A 22,173-nucleotide genomic window follows, 5' to 3' on the forward strand; every position below is an offset into this window, starting at 1 on the left:
AGTCAAGGATCAGGGAATTGACTCAGCGGGCGTTTGCCTTTTGCAACCAAAGTCGGCTCTCGCCGCACCACCTGGTTCATCGGGCTGACCCTGTGTTCGGACAGCCCCACCCAGCTGGGGAAACAGAGTAATCGACACCACAGCAAAGGATTCCTCTGTGCTCTTGATGGTTACATCTTCAAGTCCTCTGGCACCTCAGCTGTCAACCGAAACCCATTCATTTTCAGAACCGTAAACCCCCGGATCAATCGGTCAAAGCTGTCCATTGATGAACGCCTCACACGTTGCGGAAGAATCCTCGCAACTTCTGAGGCTCACGAGGTACGGCAGTGCCTCTGCAGCCGACTGATTGATCTTAATTCACTGCCGGGAACCTCACTGACGATGCGGATGCGTAGCAATGCATACACCCTGACGGTACGTCAGGGGCCAGAGCGGGCCAAGGCTTTCGCGGGGCCAAAGGAAAAAGGTGAGGCCTTACTGACACTCCTGTATATTAGCAAGACTCTGACCACGTCTGCCTCTTTTACAGACCGCAAGCCTGTTGACCCGCCACCCATCATACAATTACAGATTAGGGATCCCCAGGATCCAACTCAGTAAGGCAGACGAAGGATGAGGACCCCGTCGTACAAAAGCTGACTCGAACAGGAACTACCTGCAAAGCCCATACTTTTTCATGTGTTGCAACCTTTGTGACGCCAACCTTGATCGTCCGGGACAGTTGGCCGCTGCTCATCAGGGCGAGGATATTGACACAGCAACCCAGTCCGCTCTGGCAGGAACATTAGTATCCTCACTTCATAGACTGAAGGACGTTGACAACACTGGTATGTGAAGCTCCAATTTCAGTGGCTACACCAACACTCAACCATTTTAGATGGTGGCTTCTTTGTTTTCCCGGATCTCTCCGTGAAGATTGAGGGTGACTTCCGCCTTCGATTCAGTCTCTTTGAGATGGGGAAGTAAGTCTGTCCATTCCCATTGGAATGAAGCTTTGACTGAAGTAAACCTCAGAACACGTGTCTCATATATAAAATCCGTTACATCATCTCCTTTTACCGGTCAGTACCTTCTCCAATAGATTCTGATGACAAAGTTGACAAATGTCAGTATTCACTCCGCGGGCATTCCCGGGAATGTCTGAATCTACATTTCTATCACGCTCATTTGGGGACCAAGGGGTGAAGCTGAGGATCAGAAAAGAACCTCGAGTTTTGGGGTAACATGTCTGACCTCCTTCTGAACTACCATCCTAACGGCTCAGCAGCAAAAGGTCAGCACCTTCGGATTTTCTACCCGCAGACGCCGCGCACGGGCACCCCCAGCAAACACCCGTTGAATATCGAAACATGGGGCTGCAGCCGCAACATGAACAAAGCGGAGGCTTCGGTCCTTCGGGGTACAAAGAGCCAACACTTGGTTACGACGATCTGCCTCTTAAGCGGCAAAGAATGTCTATTGATTTGGCTAGGAGGACTGCATACGAACACGACCAACGGCTCTCTCAACGCTCTTATATACAACAGCGGGATGCTTATGGTCAATATGCTCCATCAACACCTAGTCGTGGATCATATTACGTTCAAGGTCCTTCAACCGGTCCTGGTCCCATCGAGTACCCCTTCAGCCATGGACGTACAAACTCATCTTCCAACTCTTCGCCATTCTTGTCTCCACGGACAGAGTATCCTGCGTATCAATTTCCAGCACCTAATTCAATGTATCAGACACATTCAAGGAACTCTCCTCAGCAGTACCAGCAGAGTCAGTATACCCCTACCCAAGCAAGACCGGTCCCACAGTTGGCACAATCTTTACCCCCTTACCGTCCGCTGCCGTCATCTGTTCCATCTCAGCCAGAGCAACCCAGAGCATACTCACGATCAATGGAAGCGGACGAGCAATCACTGGCGAGTCGAGGGTACGAACAAAGCTACAACAACTCTCAATATCCTCCCATAAACTATGACCGCCAAGTTCAGCCTCTAGCTCGGACTCTTCCAGCGCCTTCGCAAGCTGTAACTAGTCTCCTCCCTCCTCTGCAGTCCTTATCTTCTGCTCAGCCACGAAGAGATACCTTGCAGTCATATTCAAGCGGTGGGATGTCAAATGTAGAAACCAACACTCACCTACCATCATCATTGCCGCTGGTGCCGCCAAGCTCGGAAGCACAGAACTTTCTGCCACAGCCGTATCGGGGTCGAGACCATGGCTGAGGGTCTTGACACTTCAAGCGCATCGATCGCACTTTACTCTGAGACAAAAAGGACATGCTTAGCTATAGCACCCACTGTGTTGACCGGTAGAGCTAAGCGCGAATGCTTAGTTCTATCTCTTACGGGCTCCGACCTGACTCTTGCCAAATTAAATGGCGCAGCGCTCCTGCCTCTCAAAGGCTCTTCTTCTAGCATCGAAAACAATAGGTCCAGGCTTAGCATCCAGTCACCCGAGTCATTCTATTCACCAATACAACAGCTTTTAACGGGTCAAACCGAGCTTTTTCAGGCGTTGCAACATTAAACCCCAGTGTTAACAAGTGTCGTCAACTCTCGAACGCGGTCATCACACTGTTACCCATCCCTACAATGTCGCCGATCTCAAGTACACATTCCTCTAGTAGGTTACTCCCGTACCTCACGGATAGGGAGGAAGTTCGAATGCTCATGTTCTACAGCGGAAACAGACCCAGACTACAAACCCGAGATTCAGCTACGTAGCCCCACAAAGAACGAAGACAGTGTGAACTGCCATCCTTGGAATACGCGTGGACGACGTCTATTTCCCCAACGCCGCCCTTCACTACCAACTTCTATAAGCCGCAATGTGAACGCCAAACCCGGCTCCCCACCCTTCGAAACCTCGCCTCCGAGCGATCACTCCCCTATCAATCACCAAGAATACGACAGCAACACCAGCAGTCCAGACTCCGTTGACTCCGCCACCACAGTAAAAGTCCGTATGTCTCCTAGCCCTGACCGGCCATTTCCAGAGACAGACTCGAGGGTTGGGGAAGTAGCCCGTGTCTGTAGGCCTTGCCTGGCTGGATCGCTCCCTGGATCTTGCTCAGCCGGACCGCCGATCATCCCTTACAAGTCATCAAACAACAGCTTGGAGACCAGCCTTTCTGCGCCACTGTATACCGATACGCCTGCTCGTGGCAATCTTCAGTGGACGTCTATGGCACAGTTCCACAAATCTGGGCATCGTCTGAGACCCAGGACCCTATCGCAACTACCGAATGGCGAGCAAATGACCCGTGATTCAGACAAATCTCAAGATGCGCTTGTCCGTACAACTGACACGTTCAAAGGCAACTTACCAATTGAAATTGTTCCTTGCAAGTGGAGCCAGTCACCAGGAATCACCCCCTACCCCGAGTTGTTACCAATGGAAGCCCATCAAGACTGGGGCCGAGAAGAGGATCCTTACGTTGTCGCTAAGGACCTGAGCCGTCCTAATGTCCCAGCAGTCAAGATCGCTACCTGGGATTGTACGGTGAAGCTATCAACCGTTGCCACAGTCACTGGTAATGGAAGGCTGCATATCCACCATCTGGCTCTTTTGTCGGTCATCATGCCAAGGGAAGAGCTCTACGCTGAGAAAGTCAGCCTCTCTTTCGTGGTCACCAATGCGCTTCGGAACGATCACAAAAGCAGCTTGGGGCCAGGTCAATCCTCGTTACTGTTTAAAGAAGACGTCTCCCAGCCCGGCTTTTTCCCGCGCGAAGGGGCAGAATTGGTGATTGTACGCGACAGCTGCGATCTTGAGAAGCCGCTCAATCTGTACTTCGCTTTCACATATCCATCACCTTGTCACTTTGGTATGGCATCGCTCCCTACTTTTCGACCCAAGGAAGGGAGATCACTCTCGGAAGTCGTTTTTATTGCAGAACCTCTGCCACCACTGAGTATGAGAACCTTTATAAGAGACCCGCTAAGCAGCTGGAAATTGTGTCATCATCCCGCCAGTCAAGTCACCTGCTACGAGCGAATCGATCTGCCTCGACTCTACCCTGCGGGCTTTCAAGATGACATACAGATGAGAATTATAGAGCTCGAATCTGTTCGCTTCCTAGCGCTTGGAGAATCAACCCTTTCCAGCGTGGTTTGGAAGCTCGACATCACGGTTCATGAACTCCCTGAGGAACAGTTGGAGTGCCGAATAAGCTTTTTTCTTGAGGTCGGAGCAGCTACGGCCCTTGTGTCTTTGGTTTCTCATGGCTGGGTGCCTCGATACTTCATCGTTGATGGTCGGATAGCAACCGAAAAGGTTGGAGGGTGCTGGAAGAACAAGGAAGGGCACATAACAATATTCAAACAGGCTCACATGGGCCCTGGTCCAATCATGATAGAGACTTACTGGCAAGGACCTCCAAAAAATGAAGAACGTGATGGCAACAGCACCGACAATTCTCCGCTACCTAGGGTTGCGGATCGCAAAGTGCTTGGAGGGAGATTGACGTGCCAAGCTAACAAACGTAGGTACCACTGTCAACGAAATACGTTTATACTCGTTGATGTGAGAATAGTTGTTCTTCTAAACCACGTTGAGGAAAGAATCCGCCAATATGGCCCTGATAACGGGACTTACACCCTACTTCCAACTATGGATGCTGGTTATATGATCCTTCTTAAACGCGCTTCAAAGGTACGCTCCAACAAATTCCGCCGTCCGGTTTTGATGCTTCTCCCTTTGCTAACCGTTCCTGTGGGTATTCAGCCTTCCGAACATACTGTTTTACGTTCAGACGCTGAAGTGAAAACGGATCATGGGAGAGGCTTGAGCCATATTGCCAATGACGTGAAAGGGGAAGCAGCCCCGAAACGCTTACTGCAGGCTATGTTACCGTCATTACTCGTTCTGCTTTTGTTGGTTCCGGGTTTCCTGCTCTTCGTCGGACACGTTCGTAAGGGAAACAATCACAATGAGCGCACAAGTTGGAGGGAGACGAGTCGGGACGGGGAAAGGCCCCAAACGGTCATAGATTGGGTGGGCTTGGACGCCTTGCAACCTGACGTTGCAGCGACGGACAAATCTATCGGGGTAGCGAAATGTGAGGGATGGAGGGATTGGGTTGATTATGGGAGTGGATGGAAGGGATGTATTCCCTGAATACGGCGAGGTGGGAGGAGAGTAGGCCGTCTGTTTGTGTTGAAACGCAGCTTGTCTATCATTAGTAGTAGATCGATACCCCGGCTCAAAGCCTTGAATGTGGTTTTGGGACTCGGGCACCCGGCCCTTGTCCGACAAAATCTGCTGTCCAAAATCCGAACCAGGACGAGATATTCCACCCCTGGAGATCTCATAACACGAAACATTACGTCCAGGCGCGCAGCGCCTTTACCGTGGCAGATCCATATCATACACTCATCACGACAGTCTAGGGTATCGCCCAACACTTGCGAATTGGACAACCCATCCACTCATGCATCAGAACGGAAATCTTCCATCCATGCCCCCCTACCAGCAGAACCCCTCAGCGTGCAGATATATCCCCTGCGCTCCAGTCCCCTTGTGCACAGCCCTCTCATTACTGATCTCCGCCACCGCCATCCTGACCGTCGCGTTCAATCCCAACGGTCCGCACACCGCCACGCCGGTCTCGCCCTCTGCGCGATTGAGGGTTTTCCACAAGAGGTCGGAGATGGGCGGACGGCCGGAGATGAGTGATGCAAAGGAGGAGATGGTGGGGGCGGTGTTGTTCTTCTGCTTCGTCTTATTGTTGCAGCAGGGGGGGTTTGGTGGTGGGATTGCGGTTGTGATCGTTGGAATGGCGGTAGGGTTTTCGTCTAGGTCAGTGGAGCTGGTTGAGTCTGGTCTGCTCACGTTTGCGGTATCGGCGTCATCGGTTGTTGGAAGGGAATTGCGGACGCAGCAACATGGTCCGAGGGACTTGTCGCATTGGCATCCTGTTTTCTTCGTCGTGTCGGATGATTCGGTGAAAGCCCCGTCACAGGTTACGAAGATCCTGATTTCGACGTCTATGCCGGAAGCACGGAGCTGAGCGACGGCCCCAGACAGTTCTTCGGAGATCCAAGACGTCCAGGAGCTGTTCTTAATTACCCAGACGAATTCTATACGGCGAACCGGCAGTCGTTGGGATGAGGCACGGTGGGCAATGTCGAGGAGTTGGGGGAGGATGAATGTTACGCCAGTGGAGCCGGCGATCAGGAAGACGGTGTCGAATGCAGCGAAGTCGGCGTGGGAGCCGCCGTAAGGACCTTCGATTAGGGCTATGTGGGTTTGTTGGGGTGCTATGGCGTCCTGTTGGGTCCTTGGTAACAGAGTGGCGGTGGATGAGGTCGCGGATGTCAGGAGGCGGTTTGTGAAGCCTTTGTGTGCTTTCAGGATGAAGACTAGGTCATTGTTGTGCGATGAAGGCACTGATGCGATTGTAGCGGGGTGGGATTGAATGAAACCAAGGCGTGGGACCTTGAGAAGGACGTGAGCACCAGGTCTCCATTTCTGGACGTGCTTAATTGGGACACGAATCCTAGTTACGCCGCCTTCGAAGGCTATCAAAGTAGCGCGGCCAGGGTGGATGTTATTGTATGCGAAGCGCAAAATCCGGATGAGGCGGTCCACGATATACAATGCAATGGGGATGTATATGTAGACACGGGAGTACAGGGCGGTGGATGGCAGATGAATCATTATGGCAATGATGAATCCGAAGAAGGTGATCAGGTGCTGGATGACAAAGAATTCGTAGGAAAAGTTCCGAAATGGCGCTAAAGTGCTCAGGTTGAGCCAGAGCAGTATAGCATATGCGGCGATACCAGTTGGTGGGCAGCTATCCGTAGACCATTCCATATGCACCAGGCCGTACAGACTCCACCCGTAGTTCTGGTAGCCCAAGTGCAAGGTAGCAAGAAGGAGGAGGACCCGAGACACCCATCGATGAAGTACGTTAAGCCGCTCGTAGGAGACACCGGTGACGAGGCCAATGAGATTGTGCTTGGCAGCAAGAAGAATCAAGAGAGGGACTTGAGCCACGGCCAGCCATGCTGCTCGGATACCTAGCGCTTGGTAGTGTTGCGCACCTGGGACGTCATTATCGATGAACTCGAGAGCAAGGACGAAGCCAAGGTAGGCCAGAAGAAGACTGATGGTGCCCAATGGTGGGACCTTGAGCCAGAAAGTTCTTCTGGTCGGGGTGAACTGTAGATAAGATACCTCACGGAGTATGGCGGTAATGGTAGCCAGGGATTTGCTAATGATATTGCTCGGTTTAGCTGGACGTGTTGCGTTGGCAGCAGCAGCCCGGAATCTCGCGCACGATTAGCATTCGTCCGTTGTTCGAAGTAGGAGAGAAAGGAGATACCTCAACTTGAGTATCGCCATCTGAACCATGTTGAAGATTGCAGCGATGCCAATGACAATGACGACGCCATACCAAAAGTATCTTGCAAATGCATTTCCAGAAATCTGCAAATCGCTGTCATCGAGGATCTCTCCCAGAAAATCCATGGCCTGGGTATCATTTGAAAAGTCAACGCCAGAAGAATTCAAAGCAGAGGACGAGTCGTCGCCCATGGCGGGCATGGACATTGATGTGTCCATTGTGATGAGGCGCCGAGGAATGTAAAGACTGTCTATGCGGTGGAATGTTTGAAGCGCGGGAAAGTCTCACAGCAAGATATATATTGAATGGCAAGAGGAAAGAGTACCTCAGAGAACATTGATTAGGTCATGGAGGGTGGGAGTGATTGATTGGTTCAGGGAAGGTCGGCCAGAACACGAGCACGCGCAGCACATGTAAGAAAATGCGAGATGCCATAATAAATGATAATAATAATAATAAAAAGGTAATCATCTTCTCCACTATTGCTTCATGATGCCTCTTCTACTAATACTACAGTAATATACTACAGTGTAGGAAAGAAGAAGAATTGTCATCTTTGCCCATGTGGTCTCCGAGAACAACAGGCTCGGTGAATGAGATTCTATCCTTAGCGTCACACTAGATACTTTAGCGCTCTCAAACTTGCTCAATCTTTCTCTCTCTCTCCGCCCTCATCCTCATCCTTCACTATAAGACGGCAACTGTATGGCGGCGGCGTTGAATGATAGACGTTACATTGAAAGAACAAAGAGTAGATCATTCTTCAAATATTGTTTCCGGTTTCTGATGCCCTTGTGCCGTCACCACCCTTCCTTACATGTACATATGTACACAGGGTCGAGATCAAAAGACCGAGACCGTTGCTTACATGTACTTTACTTTACCTGACTTTTCCGCCCCAGCTGCAACTTCCCTTCTTTTAAACATCTAGAATGTTTACAGCCTTGTCTACTTTCCTCATCCATGCCCAAGTCAGTTGCTCTTACTTGCCGCCCAAATTAACCCAATCTCATCTTTTCTCCTCTTTTTCTTCATCACAAAAAGCTTTATCACCATCTCAGAATCTCACAGTACTGTCGAACCTCACACGCTCCTCGGGTGGTTTGCTGTTTGCGTCATGGACATGTCTTCATCCACTTCGCTTTCCACTAACGACGGCTCTATGTCCTCAATGATGGGCACTCTCTTCACCTCTACAAGCACCCCACTTTACTCAACCAAATGGACACCTGCAACAACGGGCCAGTACGCTGGCACTTGTATCTTCATAATCATCCTAGCCGCCATTTTCCGTGGTCTCTTCTCCTATAGGGCAATGCAGGAGCGTGGATGGCGAAATGTCGAGCTCAAGCGACGACCATTCATAGTCTCTGGTAAGAAGCAGGACGACGAGGCAGCCAGACTTGGTGAGAAGGGTATTGGAGCCGGCGGCGGAAAGGAGAGGAGAAGCTGGCCGTGGAGGATCACTACGGATGTGCCTAGGGCACTGCTCGATACAGTAGTCGCTGGGGTCGGATATCTGCTGTCAGTCGTTGGCGCACCCGATCGGAAGATTTACATGCTAATCTCTCTGCAGCATGTTGGCGGTGATGACCATGAACGTCGGCTACTTCCTTTCTGTCCTCGGTGGCATATTTCTGGGCAGCCTAATGTTTGGACGTTACGCGGTCCACTTTGCACCATAGCCACCTCTACCGCAGATTCGTGTCATGGAGACATGAGACGTGTGACTTCCAGGCACCTGGACTCCAATTGCAGAAGTGACACCATTCCGGCAACGGTGTATGAAATCGCTGTGCAGGACGATGTAGCACAAGGATACTGGGCCAGAATCTGGTACCTAGCTATGTTAATTCCAGGGGAACAGACAATGTCTGCCTTTCTGCTTTATGGGGAGCCGGAATGCTGGCCTCGGCGAAGTCGCTTTGCATTTACAGTATGACCAGCACAGTGTATGATAGAGCAAATGATATCCAGTGGCATGCAGCAGAGTCTACCCGTAAGCTGATCATACCAGCGCCTACGACACGTAATCTGATACCTAAGTGACGACGCGTTGGATCTTTGTCACAGCCAGCCCCTCGAGCCTCGGCCGAGGAGGAGTGGCGAATTTGGCTGACTAGCGCTGCCAAGGTATCCCGCCGACACCGATACCAGAGCTTCTTCCCAACGTCATTCCTTCTGTACCGGACGAGAGTGGTATAACGAATTCGCCCATAAATCTATTCTTCGTAGCTACAACCTGATTTTGCACATCTTTTGGTTGAGCTGCTCATAGAAGCTTACACAGGCTCTTTCCTTTGGCCCACAGTCATCACGCGGCTAGCACCTCCGTTGGCCTTTGCGTTACACTAGATAGCCTGTTCCGGGGATTTTGCGGCTGCCAACAGCTCCTGTGCCATCGGAGCACCCTCCTAGGCCTCAGGCCAAACCCTTCCCTATATCGCGACCATGTCGAAAGTCGTTCGAAGCGTAAAGAACGTTACCAAAGGCTATTCTCATGTCCAAGTCAAGGTTCGAAATGGTATGCGCCACCCAAGAGCCAATGATAGCGCAGCAACTAATCATTCGCTATCAGCCACGAGCAATGATCCATGGGGACCTACAGGCACAGAGATGAGCGAGATCGCTCAATTGACCTTCAATGGGTATAGTCACCATCCTCTTTCGTCGCCTGCATTACTAAGCCTAGTTAGTTCTAACGACTTCTACGAAATAATGGATATGCTCGACAAGCGGATGAACGACAAGGGCAAGAATTGGCGCCATGTCCTCAAGTCGCTGAAAGTGCTAGATTATTGTCTCCACGAAGGATCAGAACTGGTCGTCACTTGGGCTCGCAAGAACGTTTACATCATAAAGACTCTGAGGGAATTTCAATACGTTGATGATGACGGCAAAGACGTTGGGCAAAACGGTGAGCAGAGATAGGTGTTGCGCTTCGACCAGAGCTGATGAAGACTAGTACGAGTCTCCGCAAAAGAACTTACATCATTAGTCCTGGATGAGGAGCGCCTACGGACTGAGCGGTCTGATCGAAAGACTTGGAAGTCGAGAGTCACTGGTATCGAAGAATTTGGACCTCAGGGATCCGGATATGGGGGTGGTAGTGGCGGTGATCTCTCAACACCCCCACGACGTAGACCCGAAAGGCGCAAGCAGAACGCTACCGACGAGGAAGATGCGGAGTACAAGCTAGCAATTGAAGCTAGCAAGTACGAGGCAGAGGAGGATAGAAAACGAAGGAACACAGCTACAGAGCCTCCGCCGGACGATGACTTAGCAAAAGCCATAAAGCTTAGCAAAGAAGAGGAGGAGTTGCGCAGGCGGGAGTTGGAAGAGAGCAATGCTACGTCACTGTTTGATGATACCCCAGCCCCCAGCAGTCAACAACCACAGTACACAGGCTTCAATCAGGGCTATCAGCAGCAGGGTGCGGTAGACTGGTTTGGCAATCCCGTGGACCAGCAGCCGCAACAGCCACAATCTACGGGCTTTCTCAATAATGCATATTCACAGCCTACCGGCTTCCAGAACCAGCAGACTGGCTTTCAGAACGGGTTTCAACCTCAACAGACAGGGTTTGACCAATCACAATTCCAGCAGCAACAACCAAATTACATGCAACCGCAATCAACAATCCAGCCACAGCAGACTGCGTTTGACAACTTGAACAATCCATACACACAGCAACAGAACGGATTTGGCAACCAATTCCAGCAACAGCAGCCGCAACAAACCAGCTCGCCTGCACCACAAGCAGGTAGCCACAATCCTTGGGCTACGAACCAGACACAGTATGATGCATTAAAGCCTATGCCGACTGGATCAAATAATCCTTTCGCGTCGGCTCGTCCACCAGCCCAGCAGCAGCAAACTGGCCCACCATCCTTGAGCTCTCTTGCAGAGCAAAGAACTGCGACGAATTTCAACAACCAATCTGCCTTCAACCCGATTGCCAACTACCAGGCGCCTCAGCAAACCGCTACACCACACAAAGCACAAAACCCTCAGCATGAGCGGCTCAACGCTCTGTTAGCCTCGGGCGAAGGCATGGATACCTTTGGTAATACGGGCGAGACGCGTATTCCATCCCAGCACACGGCGCCAGGTACCTTCGTCAACAGCTCCGGGCAAGGCCTCAACAAGTTGCATGCATCCCAAACAGGGAACAATCCATTCTTCAGTCAACAATTCACTGGCGGTCCTCAGATGCAAGGTGGTTACGGAGCACAGCAACAGCAAAACCGCATGGCACCAGCGCAGACGGGACCAGCAGGCATTAATGGTTTTGGAGGAAGTCCATTTGGGCAGGCAAACAACAACCCCTTCGGAGCCCAGCAATCGCATCAAGGTCAACAGCAGGGAGGAAGTTTGATTGACTTGTAAAGCGTGCTTTGGGGTCAAGCAGGCAGAGCTATGGCAGCCTATGCATAGCGGAGTTTTCTATTTGCCATTTGTGTGCTCACTCAGATTTTGATACCATTGAGTCGGCGATGCTCTCTCTCCTCTAAGCTGGTAGAAGTCTGTCTCTCGTCGACGCTACTCAAAGGATGCATTATTTGCCCACTAACCCTTTTATCGTGGTCCCGCCATTGTTCCTCATGATCACGGCCTCATTAATCCATGATATATGTATGCTACAACTCTATCGCAGCCGACTTACTGGCTGCCTCGAGCCCCGCCTTGCAAATGAGGTCTGTTCCTTCCGGTCGCACTCGCCGAGCGTACCCCTCCAAGCGAGTTTTCTGAAACGCTTGCGATGGATTACTTTAGAGTGTCAAGGCCTTCGAAACACAATCAAGATTCAAGCCTTATAGGGAGAGAGCCAGAGCCACGGGTCGGCCGTTGAAACCAGCGCTTCACACTTTGACTATGACTCTTTATATTCTCCAATTCACTCATCCTTGGCGCCCTCTTTCTAACATTCAGTATTCATCTCACTTGGCCTCAACCTTGAACACAGAGCGCACTCACCTATTACAGGACGCTCTTTCCTCCTCCTTCCTTCCTCAAGGTTTCACAACACCATATTCTGTACTCACTTTTTACTCCTGCTTCAGCTTTGGGTCTTACATACCGATTGTTGCACATCAATCACGACACAGCGCTTCACATTGTGGGAGGACTGACTGACATCGAGCCGCCGCACCACCTATCCGATACAACCATTGTCATACCACCTGCCTCATCCTACTCAGTCTTCTCCGAAACTTCTGGAGTTTTTCTGACCGCCTTGCTCTTCCAATTCAATCTATAATATCACCATGACTTCCTCCTCAGGTGTCGACGCAGCGACCGAAGCCCTCATCGCTCAGCTCATGGCAGAGGACCTTGGCGAGTCATACTATAGGCACTCCACTCCCATCGGCGCATCTTACCATGACTACGAAGAGCCGTTGAGCTCTTATGAGCGGCAATGTCTGGATGCTGAGAACAATCCAGATGAGGAGGGTGGGGAAGGGTCTGGCTGGGGTCCTGAGGATTCAGATGAAGTCAACGGTGCAGTTGCGCCGCATGAAGGCCTGTATCCGACCGGTCCAACTAACGAAGGTACCTGGGACTCGACTAATGAGAATTGGGACTCAAGATTCGTCGACGAAGACGGCCAAGTCCAAGAACATACCGCATCAGGGCAATCACCACAAGCAGTCGGAGCTAATGAAGATGACAACCACTCTGACTCCAATTCTTGTTCAAACCCCACGAACGAAGAACTTACAGGCGCTCCAGCTCGCGTCGTCTCCCCGGCCGCCTATGACGTCCCCAACAATCCAGCTGACGAAACACACAACATCTCCGCCCCGATGACTCTCCCCACTCTATCCACCCCAGGCGTACCTGATGGCCACCTCGATCCCTCCGACCATTCCAGCCACCGCGAACCCTTCATCCCTTCCTTTCATCTCGCACCAAATGAATGGCTACCTGCTTCTAGCGCATTGGAAGTCGAGGGTCAGTGGGATGATGGTCTAGACTGTTCGTCCTCCAAAGGCAAAGGCAAAGCCGTACGCGCTTATGACGAATTCAAGCGAGGATTGAGGGATGGCGAGAAGGAGAGCTGGGACCCCAACATCGCTGACCTTGAACATAGAAGGGAAGAAGATGCAGACTCCGACAGCGAGGAAGAAGGCGAGGTCCGAGACGAAGATCTCCCTTTCATCAGCATCCCCTGGCCTTGCGCGGAGAACGACGAACTGCTCTCCCGGCGCGAAGATGCAGAGGTGGTAGAGATTCGTGTGGGTGACGATGAGACGTTGGAGAGTATCCTTAGGGACATCTCTCTGAGAGATGAGAGAAGGCAGAAAGGAAAGGGCGTCGAAGGCAGGATAGAGTGTGCGGATGAGGACGTGTCGGGAAGGAAGGATGTTGCAGCTTGGTGGTGAGAACCCTGACATGCATTCAGGAGGATGGGATGGCTGTTGCTTTTCACCACGGACTTTGAAGGATGCGCTATCACATTACGAAGGGACGATTGGATACCCCGGTGGAAAAGTTTTTGCTTTTGTCTGATCGATCGATGGGCGAGGAGAGAAACAGCCATTGTTATAACATAAGATACCAGATAATGACAGTCATTCCTATTACTTCAAAGCCCTACCTTGCCCATGTTCGTAAAGCTCGTTTCTCATCAAACATCCACCCGATATCCCTCCCCTCCTGCGTGACAGAATCCCATCAAAGTCATCAAATCGTCAACCCATACGCACATCTTCCCTACCCATCCATCCATCCGCCAACCCCATCACTCCACTCCACTCCAGTCCAGCCTCCCTCTCCACACCAACCCCTCAGCGCGACCCCGCCACCCTCGCCCTCCGCCTCGCACTCGACCCTCCCACGATCGTCTCCTTCTTCTGCTCCTTCTCTTCCTTGGCCTTGTCCCCCTCGGCCGGCTCGATCAGGACCTGGATCTGTCCGTTAGGATGGATGGATTGTGATAGGGGAGGGAGTGTTGTGCGGATGGATGAGGTATGGATGGATAGTAAAGCGGTACGTACGGTAACTTCCCTATCCGTTCGCACCCATCTGCACGCACGATACGGGCGTCAGTGTTGCTTTTGTGAGGGAGGTGATAAGTAAGAAGCAAATGAGTGGAACAAGTAGAGGAAGCCATGAGTACATATGATAGAAGTGGAGTGGAGTAACAAAGAATAGGATAGAAAATAACAGGATGAAAACCCGAAGCAGAAGCAGTAGGGAACGAAAAAGCAGTCTGTCTCACGACGACGATAACCCGCCATCATCCATCCCACTCATCTCCAACCAACGAACCATCTCATCCCCGATCTTCCAACCAAGCACTTGGACAAACAAACCACGCAGAAACGAAACAAACAAACAAACAAACCGCGCAGAAACGAAACAAACAAACAAACAAACCGCGCAGAAACGAAACAAACAATCAAAAACAAACCGCGCAAACCCGAACCAAAAAAACCCCAAACCCCCAAACAAAACAAAAAAAACAAAACAGAAAGAGAAAAAAAACCCACACAGTCCTCCTCCCCCCCCCCTCCAACCCCTCCACCGTCGTCGTGATCCCACTCTCCACGACCCGATACCTCACCCACTTCCCCTTCCCATCCCCATCCCCACCCGCTTTCCCCATCTTCCCCATCTTCCCCTTCCCCATCCCAACACCACCCGCAACGTCCGTCCCAGGCGGCAAATACCCATTCCTGGTCCTGGGCCGTTCCGCCACCGCCTTTCCGTCCTTTTTCGACGACGAAGAAGAAGAAGGAGAAGAAGAAGAAGAAGGAGGAGGCGGTTCGACCTCCACGGGACCTTCCCGCGTGACGACCGGCTTGGCAGCGGCGCCGGTCGTCTTCGTCGAGGTGGCCTTGGCCGCGAGGGCGGAGGCGGGGATGAGGGTCCGGGGGGCCGGGAGGAGTTGGGGGGTCGAGAGGTGGGAGGTGGGGGGTTCTGGTTCCGGGGTTGGGGGTGCCGGGGTTGCTGGGGGGGTGGGATCTTTGGCAGCGGTGGCGGTGGAGGAGGAGGAGGAGGAGGAAGGGCTTGTTTCGGGGACGGGGGCGGAGGCGAAGATGGGGGGCGGGTAGGCATGGATGTGGATGACGGACGATGGGGTGAGTGAGGCCATGGTGCTCGCGCTGAGGGCGCACTGGAAGAGGGAGCGGAGAGCTAAGGCCTACTTATACTTGGTGTCCGACGTACCGACAAAAGTCACCGCATGGGAGGAAAAGACGAAAGGGGGTGGAGGGGTAAGATCGGTCACGTATTAATGCTCGGTGTTGCTCGCTGCTCGGCTGGCGAGCATCCAAATGCAGTAATATGACTGGGTTCCCTTGACCCGTTGGGCCAAAAGTGTAATGCGGTGAGCCTGACGAAGCGGGGTTCGGATGCCATCATTGGATACCGACCGTCAAGGAACACGACGATGGTCTGATCGCGGAAGGATGTCCAACGAAAGCCTCATGGCCTTGGAGATCCGTAAGAATGTGTATGTCGCCCGCTGCGGTCCCTGAACATCTTGCTCAAAATGAACGAGTCGTTGCTCGTCTGACCCCGGTCCAGAACAATAGCATCCTGCGGTATGCCTGTGCACATACCCTTCACATCAGCCCCTATGACATCGCCTTGATGATCCATTAGAACAGGTACTTGGTTCTCTTCGGTTCCTGAACCTCTTGCTCAAACTCGGTCAATTCTTCGTTCGACTGGCCTGGACTCATGATAAGAGCATCCTGAAGCAAATCTGCGTAGCACTCACCCACGTAGGGTCCTGGCGTAATGAATGCCAACTCTAGTCCTCGGAAGCTCAACAGCGTCCTAAGGATACCATATCGCGGCTCCCAGACGTAAATGTCCCTGTCCGGATCAAGCCCATCACCCTCATCAACCCCATTGCCCCAATCCGCGAAACTGACTTTCAGGCACTGGAGTCTGTGCTTCGCTTCGAGCAAGAGGAAGATTGAGTACCAGAGCGTCTCGGAACGAGTCCCGAATTGGTCCATCACACCCTCTTCGACTGAAATTGCAAGGCGTTTGATCTTGGAGATATTGGATCCAATGCGCTTGAGCCACCACAGTGAGACCTTAGCGTGCTGAAGTTTGAAAACATTCTCGCCGTAGAGGATCGTAGTGGCTTCGTCGACGAGCTTCTTGCTGCCCGCGAAAGCTACGAGAACCGTGGTAAAGTTCTCTTTTCCTGACTTTTCCGCGGCGACTTCGAGGGCGCCGACATTCCAGAATGGTTTGATCTGCTCATCGCTGAAAAGGACACAACGGAGAATCTGGTGAACAACGTTGTCGGGACAGCCCAGCAAGTTGAATGGCCTGTATTCTACCTTTTTGTTGTTGGAGGATTCGACCGTGCTCGTTCGGAGGTCCGCAGTGTTGGAAGTCTCGTTGGGCTCCTTTGCTGGTTTCTGTTCGTGGTCCGCACAAGTAGATGTTTTGACGGGCTCGTTTGCTAGATCCATATTGTGGTTCCCGGTTGCGGATGTTTCATCGGACTCTCGGAATGGATTCATATTATAGTCTTTGATAGCACCTGTCTTGTCGGACTCTCCTGCTGGATTCTTGTTATACTTCTCGACCGTAAACTTTGGGTAGAGGTCTTCGACTGGAAGCATACCCTCATTCCGAATGGTATTTGTCTCGTCTGAACTTGCGGTAGCATCCGTATCATGGTCCGTAGTGGTAGTAGCGGTATCCATCTCATCCGAGTCCTCAGGCTCCGAATCGGTTGATTTCATGGTTTTCGATGAAGACGTCACTATGACTTTCTTCATTGTCACTGGTGAATCCCTCATCGGCGAATTGATGGAGGGGCCGCCCAGAAGCATTTCCAAAGTCGAAACAACCTCGTCTTCGTTCTCCTCTAATCGGTTCCATTCAGCCGAGTCCATGGTCTTCTCCTCGACTGTCTTGGGTTCCATGCCTATGTCATGTGTGTCGGACTCCTCTGAATCTCTCTCAGGACGACTAGAAGAGGTGATCAGCTTTCATTGTAGAGTACGTCAGGCATCTGCAGTCTTACATCAGCATCTCAGCATCCCACCCCCTACTGTTTCCTTTTGCTCCTGCTTGGTCACAGTTTCCGGCAAGGTTGGCCGCGTTGAACAGCTGGGGGTGTCTTCTGTACTGTTGACTCACACTGCTCTTGTGGATCTTTGGGTTGTGCTTGCCACCACAATAGTTACCTCTAAGTAGCATCGTGAAGAATGTCAGGAGCGATGTGAGTACCAAATTTTTGTTAGTGTTAAAGCTGAAGCTGATCTGTGCAGGGAGTGTGGAAAGATTCAAGTTGCTATGTTATGAACTGATGTTTGTGTTGTGACGTGAGGGTATTCGCATTCGTGATGATAAAATTACACACCACAACACGACAAACCCACAAACTGCTTTCGCTATGCCTGTACGCTCTCTCTCACGGAACTACATCGAAATAGAATAGTTTTCTGATTTGAAAAGCTCCTTCACTCGCGTCCTACAACATTCAATCATGGATATGCATCTCCCCACCTGCAAGTCTCGGAGTTAGCATTTCTCTTGACGACGAAAAAACTTGAAGTTGCCAAACGCGGTGCAGGACTAGGTGAGAGCTTCTCCGCTGTCGCGACGTATGTGGCAATTCGTAGTGCCCTACAGAAAAAGGAGCGAATGCCTCCGCGAGGTCCACTTACATATCAGCTTCCTCCTCCACAGCGTCATCAATCGTCGCCACTCTCCTTCCCTCCTCCTTCTCCCTCCTTTTCCTCTCCGCCCTCGTGACAAGCCTACTCGGCGTCATGGGTGTGAGTGGGGTACGTGGCATATACGGACTGTACGGTGTCATCGGCACTCCAGTCATTGGCGTACGAAGACTCTGAACATTTGGCGCTTTGCGCTCGAGCACTGTGGCTTTGATCATAGATGGAGGACGATCGGAGTTATAGTTGGTTGGGTGCTGGTTCCGCAAAGGGAGAGGAGCACTGCGGAGAGGATGGTGCTGGGCGCTCGAGCTCGAGCCGGGCCCAGAGCCAACAAGAGCTTGAGTGCGAAGTGCGAGAGGAGCAGGCGTACGCTTTGCCTTGGACCTATTGCTGTTCCTGCTCTGCATTTCTGGTCGATGATATGTCTCCGGTATTGTTTCGATCGCTGGAACTGCGGGAATAGAGGTTCGTGGTGTCCGAATAGACGGTATGGAATGTTCCTGAAACTGCGCGTTCCTCGGACTGAGCCGCGAAGCATCCATCACATTGTCCCGCGGTTGAGATGCTTTTCGTTGAGGTGGTGTGAGTGGTGGAGGACCTGGGTCATCATAGACCCTAGGAGTAAGTGGTTCTGCTTCGCCGTATCCGGCGTTGTACCCTGGAGCAAGGTCCGGAGAGCCCATTGGAGGAGAGATGGGAAGGCTGCGAATGCCGCGTTTCTTGCTGAAGCTGCCAAGTGATGAACGTGAGGAGTTGCGGCTGTGGAATGAGAGGGGCTTAGGTCTAGAAGAGGCGCGAGGTGACTTTGTTGCGATTCGAGCAGGAGACACAGTGTCTGAGCGAGGTGGAGGTTCCAATGGCTGCTGCGTAGAGCGAAGATGTTGCAGCTCTGGTGGGCTTTGAGGTCGCTGTTCGTCTGGCAGATGAGAGACAGATGTGGACTTCGTCTCATCATGCTCCATCACCGCAGCGTACAGTCGCTCCATCTCCTTCTGATTCCTTTCCTTGTCGTCTTCAATCACACTCTCATCAAAAGTCACAACGCTGCTCACTACAGACGGTTGCTTCCTGTGACCTTTGGCTATAGAGCCCCAACCATCACTGTTTCTAGCGTTTTTGTTCTGCGGGCTTGGCCAATTGTTCTTCATATCAATCGTGCTGTTTGGGCTTGGCCCATAGAGATTGTTATTCGAAGGAGATACTGGAGAGGGGTCGAAGGCTTTGGAGACGTCATGCTTCACAGGCTTCATCATTTCCATTGAGAGCGTTCCCGGTGAAGCTTGAGTTGCACGACGAAGACGCCGTCCAACAAATAGGATGGCAGAGCCGATGATTAGGACAGATAGGACGTATGCGCCGATTATGGAGGCAATCTGTGCTGGTAGGTAAGAGAGATCTCGGAGGGAGTGGTCGTCGAGTGGTGGGCCTTTCCCTGGTGGAGGTGCCGGCGCCTCCCAAATGCTAACGTGCCAGATGTCAGTTGGTGAAGCCGTGGTTGCGGTAATGAAGAGAGCTTGGAGGAGTGGTAGGTATGAGACATGGAGAAGGAAAATGGAAGACATTGTGCGATTCTCCTCTTATCAACGCATCTTTGGACAAAGTGAAGAGAAAGATCATGCAGACACTTCCGAAGCGCAGAGATGAGTGGCATTCGTCCCCTCGCTGGTTTATACATGACTGGGGAGAGGCTAATGGTGGGATATGATTGGTTTGAGCGGCCTGTGATGGCCTGCATCTAAGCGCTGGGGAAGAAACAGCCCAAACCAAGTACAGTCTAGACCTTGAAACCACGAGAACTAGCTTTTCTCAAGTGGAACCACTCCACGATCTTTTCAACATCTCTTGCTTTTCACATAAAATAAGAGCACAATCGAGGGATTGGAACTTGGGAAGACTACCATAAAGATGCCCTTACCTTGCCTTACTGTCCCGGCCAACTGGCTGTCACAGCCCAAGTGACGTGGTCGTTATACACTTGGATAATATCGAATCTAAATCTCACTCCGCTCTCTTCGATGTCCAGGACAAGACTTCTACTGATTCTCTCCACACCCTCCGGTACTTGCAGCAGTTGGGCCGTATACACAAAAGGACCCCTTCGTGGATTGCGTAGCTCGTCTTGATTTTCCCTCTGTAATCGCAGGTTATGCTCAATCCGTCGCTGTCTCTCTATCCAACGGTTGTACTCTATCACCCTCCCTCTTTGACTATGTTCTACTTCCTCTGCTAGGCGCTGTTCGTGCTCTTCTGATATGCGTCCGTGCCCCTCTTCATCAGGTCATGAGATCCGGTTTCTTAGCCAGTTTCCCACTCTTCGGACGATGGTTGGTTGTTGGGGCATGATGGAGTGCCTGTCTGTATGTGTGCATATATCGTGATTGAGTCTACAAATCTGTGCGGAGTTCTGTGGGGCTGTACTCGCCTACTCGTCACCACGCCTTCACGACGACCTACGGGCTTCAATTGGCTAGCACAGATCAGGCAAAACATTTTTGGAAGCACTGGACTGCTCTCCTTGGATAAAGAGAGTGGTAGGATTATCCATGTGTCATGCTAGGGAGTCTTTTTGGAAGCTATTAGTAGTTCAAAAGCTTGACTCTACATATGCCATTTTCCCACAAATTCAATCAAAGCATTATCTACCTCCTTGGGATGACTTGCACTCAAGAAATGCTGCCCGTCCTTGACAGTGACAAGCTTAGCCTCCGGCGAGTTCACAAACATCTTTATTTCCTGTTCCGCGTTTGCGATTGAGTAAACCACATCGCTTGTACCGTGGAGCCACATTACTGGGCATCGGACATCGAAAAGCCTCCCATGTAGCCCATCTCTGTCCCTGAGGTTGATAGCAGCCATTCTCGCCCTCTTTCTGCCATCGTTGCCTTGGTAGTCGGACTTGATTGTCTTTTTCCAATAGTCTCGAACACTGCTGTCACAATTCTTTCCAAACCCAATGTCAATCAGGAAGTTGCAGACTAGCACATTTCGGAATCAGCATTCCCGTTGGTAGACAAAGATTTGATTAACAAGACATGTTTGAGGAGTGGAAAAGAGGGAGTCAAATAGGTAATTTGTTCCTCCAACATGTCTCGCAATTCAGAAAGCAGTCTCGAACAAGAAATGATAATTTCGAAAAGTGCCTTACAGTGGTCATCAGGCTCAAAACCGGGAGTAGCCTTTGTCGTGGTCCATTTGTCGATCGTCCCTGTGCAAGCATCGATTCCATCCCAACAACCTAACGACCTCGTCCGCTCCGACTCGCTATCCATACTCGTGCCTAGAGGCACGATTCCTTCGATCTTCTCCGGCGCCAGCAATGCCATCCGCACGGTAATCCAACCACCCTGGCTTGTACCGAGTACAAAAGCCTTCTTGACTCCCAATGACTCCATGACTTGTAGGTTCATGAGAGCAGTATCCCAATACGTGAAGTTCTCGTGCGGAGTCCGGGTCTTGCCATGACCAAGGAGCTCAATGGCCAGGAGATTCATTGCGGAGGTGAGCTTGGAGTTACCATACTGGCCAGCGTAGAGGTCGGAGGATGTAGTGAAGGAGTTAACGAGGACGAGGGTGGGTTTTGATGGGTCGTAGGGATGGGGCATTCTGGAGGATAATTTTGAAGTTAGTGTTGCCTATTGGAGGGCGCGTATTGAGCTTTGGAAGATGTCTACAAAGTGAACACTCTCAAATATGTCTCAGGACTCCATTTCTGGTCCCAAAGGGGAAAGACGGACTGCGAAAGTACGTACTGGTAGCCTGCAGTGGCATTGAGGTGAGGAACAGAGACGGTCTTGGTATTTGACATAGTGACGATATTACTGTGATATTTTCTAAGCTGCTTTGGACAAGGTGTAGTAGTATTGTGGATGAAAATAATTCTGTGGACAGCGAAGAGCAACGGCTTCGTATAAAAGCGAGATGAGAAATGCTTTTCCCCGCAAAGCGGAGAAGGAACAGCATCCGACAGGAGACATACATCGACCCTACCCATGAGCAGGCTTCAGTCGCTTGACGTCACTCCCAAGTCTGCCAACCGGTAGTTTGAGGAGTGGAAATGTGAACCATTTGGCCGGATGTCTCCCCGCAAAGCATCTGCGCTTGAGTCCACGTTGAGCTTTCAGGCCCGGCTTGATTCCGCTTCATTGACAAATGGACCCCTCCATCTGG

At 51.4% G+C, this 22,173-nt stretch overlaps 10 protein-coding genes across 10 annotated transcripts; 5 read left to right on the plus strand and 5 right to left on the minus strand.

Moving 5' to 3' along the window:
• Positions 1-384: 384 nt before the first annotated feature.
• On the plus strand, positions 385-2,219 carry HO133_002289 (uncharacterized protein; the record flags this gene model as incomplete). Its single annotated transcript, XM_037293215.1, has 7 exons — positions 385-469; positions 533-599; positions 652-830; positions 881-965; positions 1,018-1,064; positions 1,114-1,222; positions 1,271-2,219. 7 exons carry the CDS (start codon positions 385-387, stop codon positions 2,217-2,219), a joined length of 1,521 nt encoding a protein of 506 aa, XP_037150868.1.
• A 369-nt stretch (positions 2,220-2,588) lies between these two features.
• HO133_002290 (uncharacterized protein) lies at positions 2,589-5,115 on the plus strand (the record flags this gene model as incomplete). Its single annotated transcript, XM_037293216.1, has 4 exons — positions 2,589-2,619; positions 2,678-4,480; positions 4,532-4,650; positions 4,723-5,115. 4 exons carry the CDS (start codon positions 2,589-2,591, stop codon positions 5,113-5,115), a joined length of 2,346 nt encoding a protein of 781 aa, XP_037150869.1.
• Positions 5,116-5,463: 348 nt separating this feature from the next.
• On the minus strand, positions 5,464-7,566 carry HO133_002291 (uncharacterized protein; the record flags this gene model as incomplete). Its single annotated transcript, XM_037293217.1, has 2 exons — positions 5,464-7,273; positions 7,328-7,566. 2 exons carry the CDS (start codon positions 7,564-7,566, stop codon positions 5,464-5,466), a joined length of 2,049 nt encoding a protein of 682 aa, XP_037150870.1.
• A 953-nt stretch (positions 7,567-8,519) lies between these two features.
• Positions 8,520-9,033, plus strand: HO133_002292 (uncharacterized protein; the record flags this gene model as incomplete). The annotated part of the gene is made up of 2 exons (XM_037293218.1): positions 8,520-8,872; positions 8,925-9,033. The coding sequence occupies 2 exons, from the start codon at positions 8,520-8,522 to the stop codon at positions 9,031-9,033; spliced, it is 462 nt and encodes a 153-aa protein (XP_037150871.1).
• Positions 9,034-9,799: 766 nt separating this feature from the next.
• Positions 9,800-11,737, plus strand: HO133_002293 (uncharacterized protein; the record flags this gene model as incomplete). The annotated part of the gene is made up of 4 exons (XM_037293219.1): positions 9,800-9,872; positions 9,927-9,996; positions 10,045-10,265; positions 10,314-11,737. 4 exons carry the CDS (start codon positions 9,800-9,802, stop codon positions 11,735-11,737), a joined length of 1,788 nt encoding a protein of 595 aa, XP_037150872.1.
• Positions 11,738-12,615: 878 nt separating this feature from the next.
• HO133_002294 (uncharacterized protein) lies at positions 12,616-13,734 on the plus strand (the record flags this gene model as incomplete). Its single annotated transcript, XM_037293220.1, has 1 exon — positions 12,616-13,734. One exon carries the CDS (start codon positions 12,616-12,618, stop codon positions 13,732-13,734), a length of 1,119 nt encoding a protein of 372 aa, XP_037150873.1.
• Positions 13,735-14,139: 405 nt separating this feature from the next.
• On the minus strand, positions 14,140-15,449 carry HO133_002295 (uncharacterized protein; the record flags this gene model as incomplete). Its single annotated transcript, XM_037293221.1, has 2 exons — positions 14,140-14,377; positions 14,845-15,449. The coding sequence occupies 2 exons, from the start codon at positions 15,447-15,449 to the stop codon at positions 14,140-14,142; spliced, it is 843 nt and encodes a 280-aa protein (XP_037150874.1).
• Positions 15,450-15,957: 508 nt separating this feature from the next.
• HO133_002296 (uncharacterized protein) lies at positions 15,958-17,527 on the minus strand (the record flags this gene model as incomplete). The annotated part of the gene is made up of 2 exons (XM_037293222.1): positions 15,958-17,296; positions 17,352-17,527. 2 exons carry the CDS (start codon positions 17,525-17,527, stop codon positions 15,958-15,960), a joined length of 1,515 nt encoding a protein of 504 aa, XP_037150875.1.
• A 287-nt stretch (positions 17,528-17,814) lies between these two features.
• Positions 17,815-19,568, minus strand: HO133_002297 (uncharacterized protein; the record flags this gene model as incomplete). Its single annotated transcript, XM_037293223.1, has 2 exons — positions 17,815-17,836; positions 17,998-19,568. 2 exons carry the CDS (start codon positions 19,566-19,568, stop codon positions 17,815-17,817), a joined length of 1,593 nt encoding a protein of 530 aa, XP_037150876.1.
• A 1,036-nt stretch (positions 19,569-20,604) lies between these two features.
• HO133_002298 (uncharacterized protein) lies at positions 20,605-21,811 on the minus strand (the record flags this gene model as incomplete). Its single annotated transcript, XM_037293224.1, has 3 exons — positions 20,605-20,981; positions 21,152-21,609; positions 21,756-21,811. 3 exons carry the CDS (start codon positions 21,809-21,811, stop codon positions 20,605-20,607), a joined length of 891 nt encoding a protein of 296 aa, XP_037150877.1.
• Positions 21,812-22,173: the final 362 nt, after the last annotated feature.

Source organism: Letharia lupina (assembly GCF_014066315.1).
Source record: "Letharia lupina isolate WasteWater1 chromosome Unknown contig_14, whole genome shotgun sequence".
Classification (NCBI taxonomy): Eukaryota; Fungi; Ascomycota; class Lecanoromycetes; order Lecanorales; family Parmeliaceae; genus Letharia; species Letharia lupina.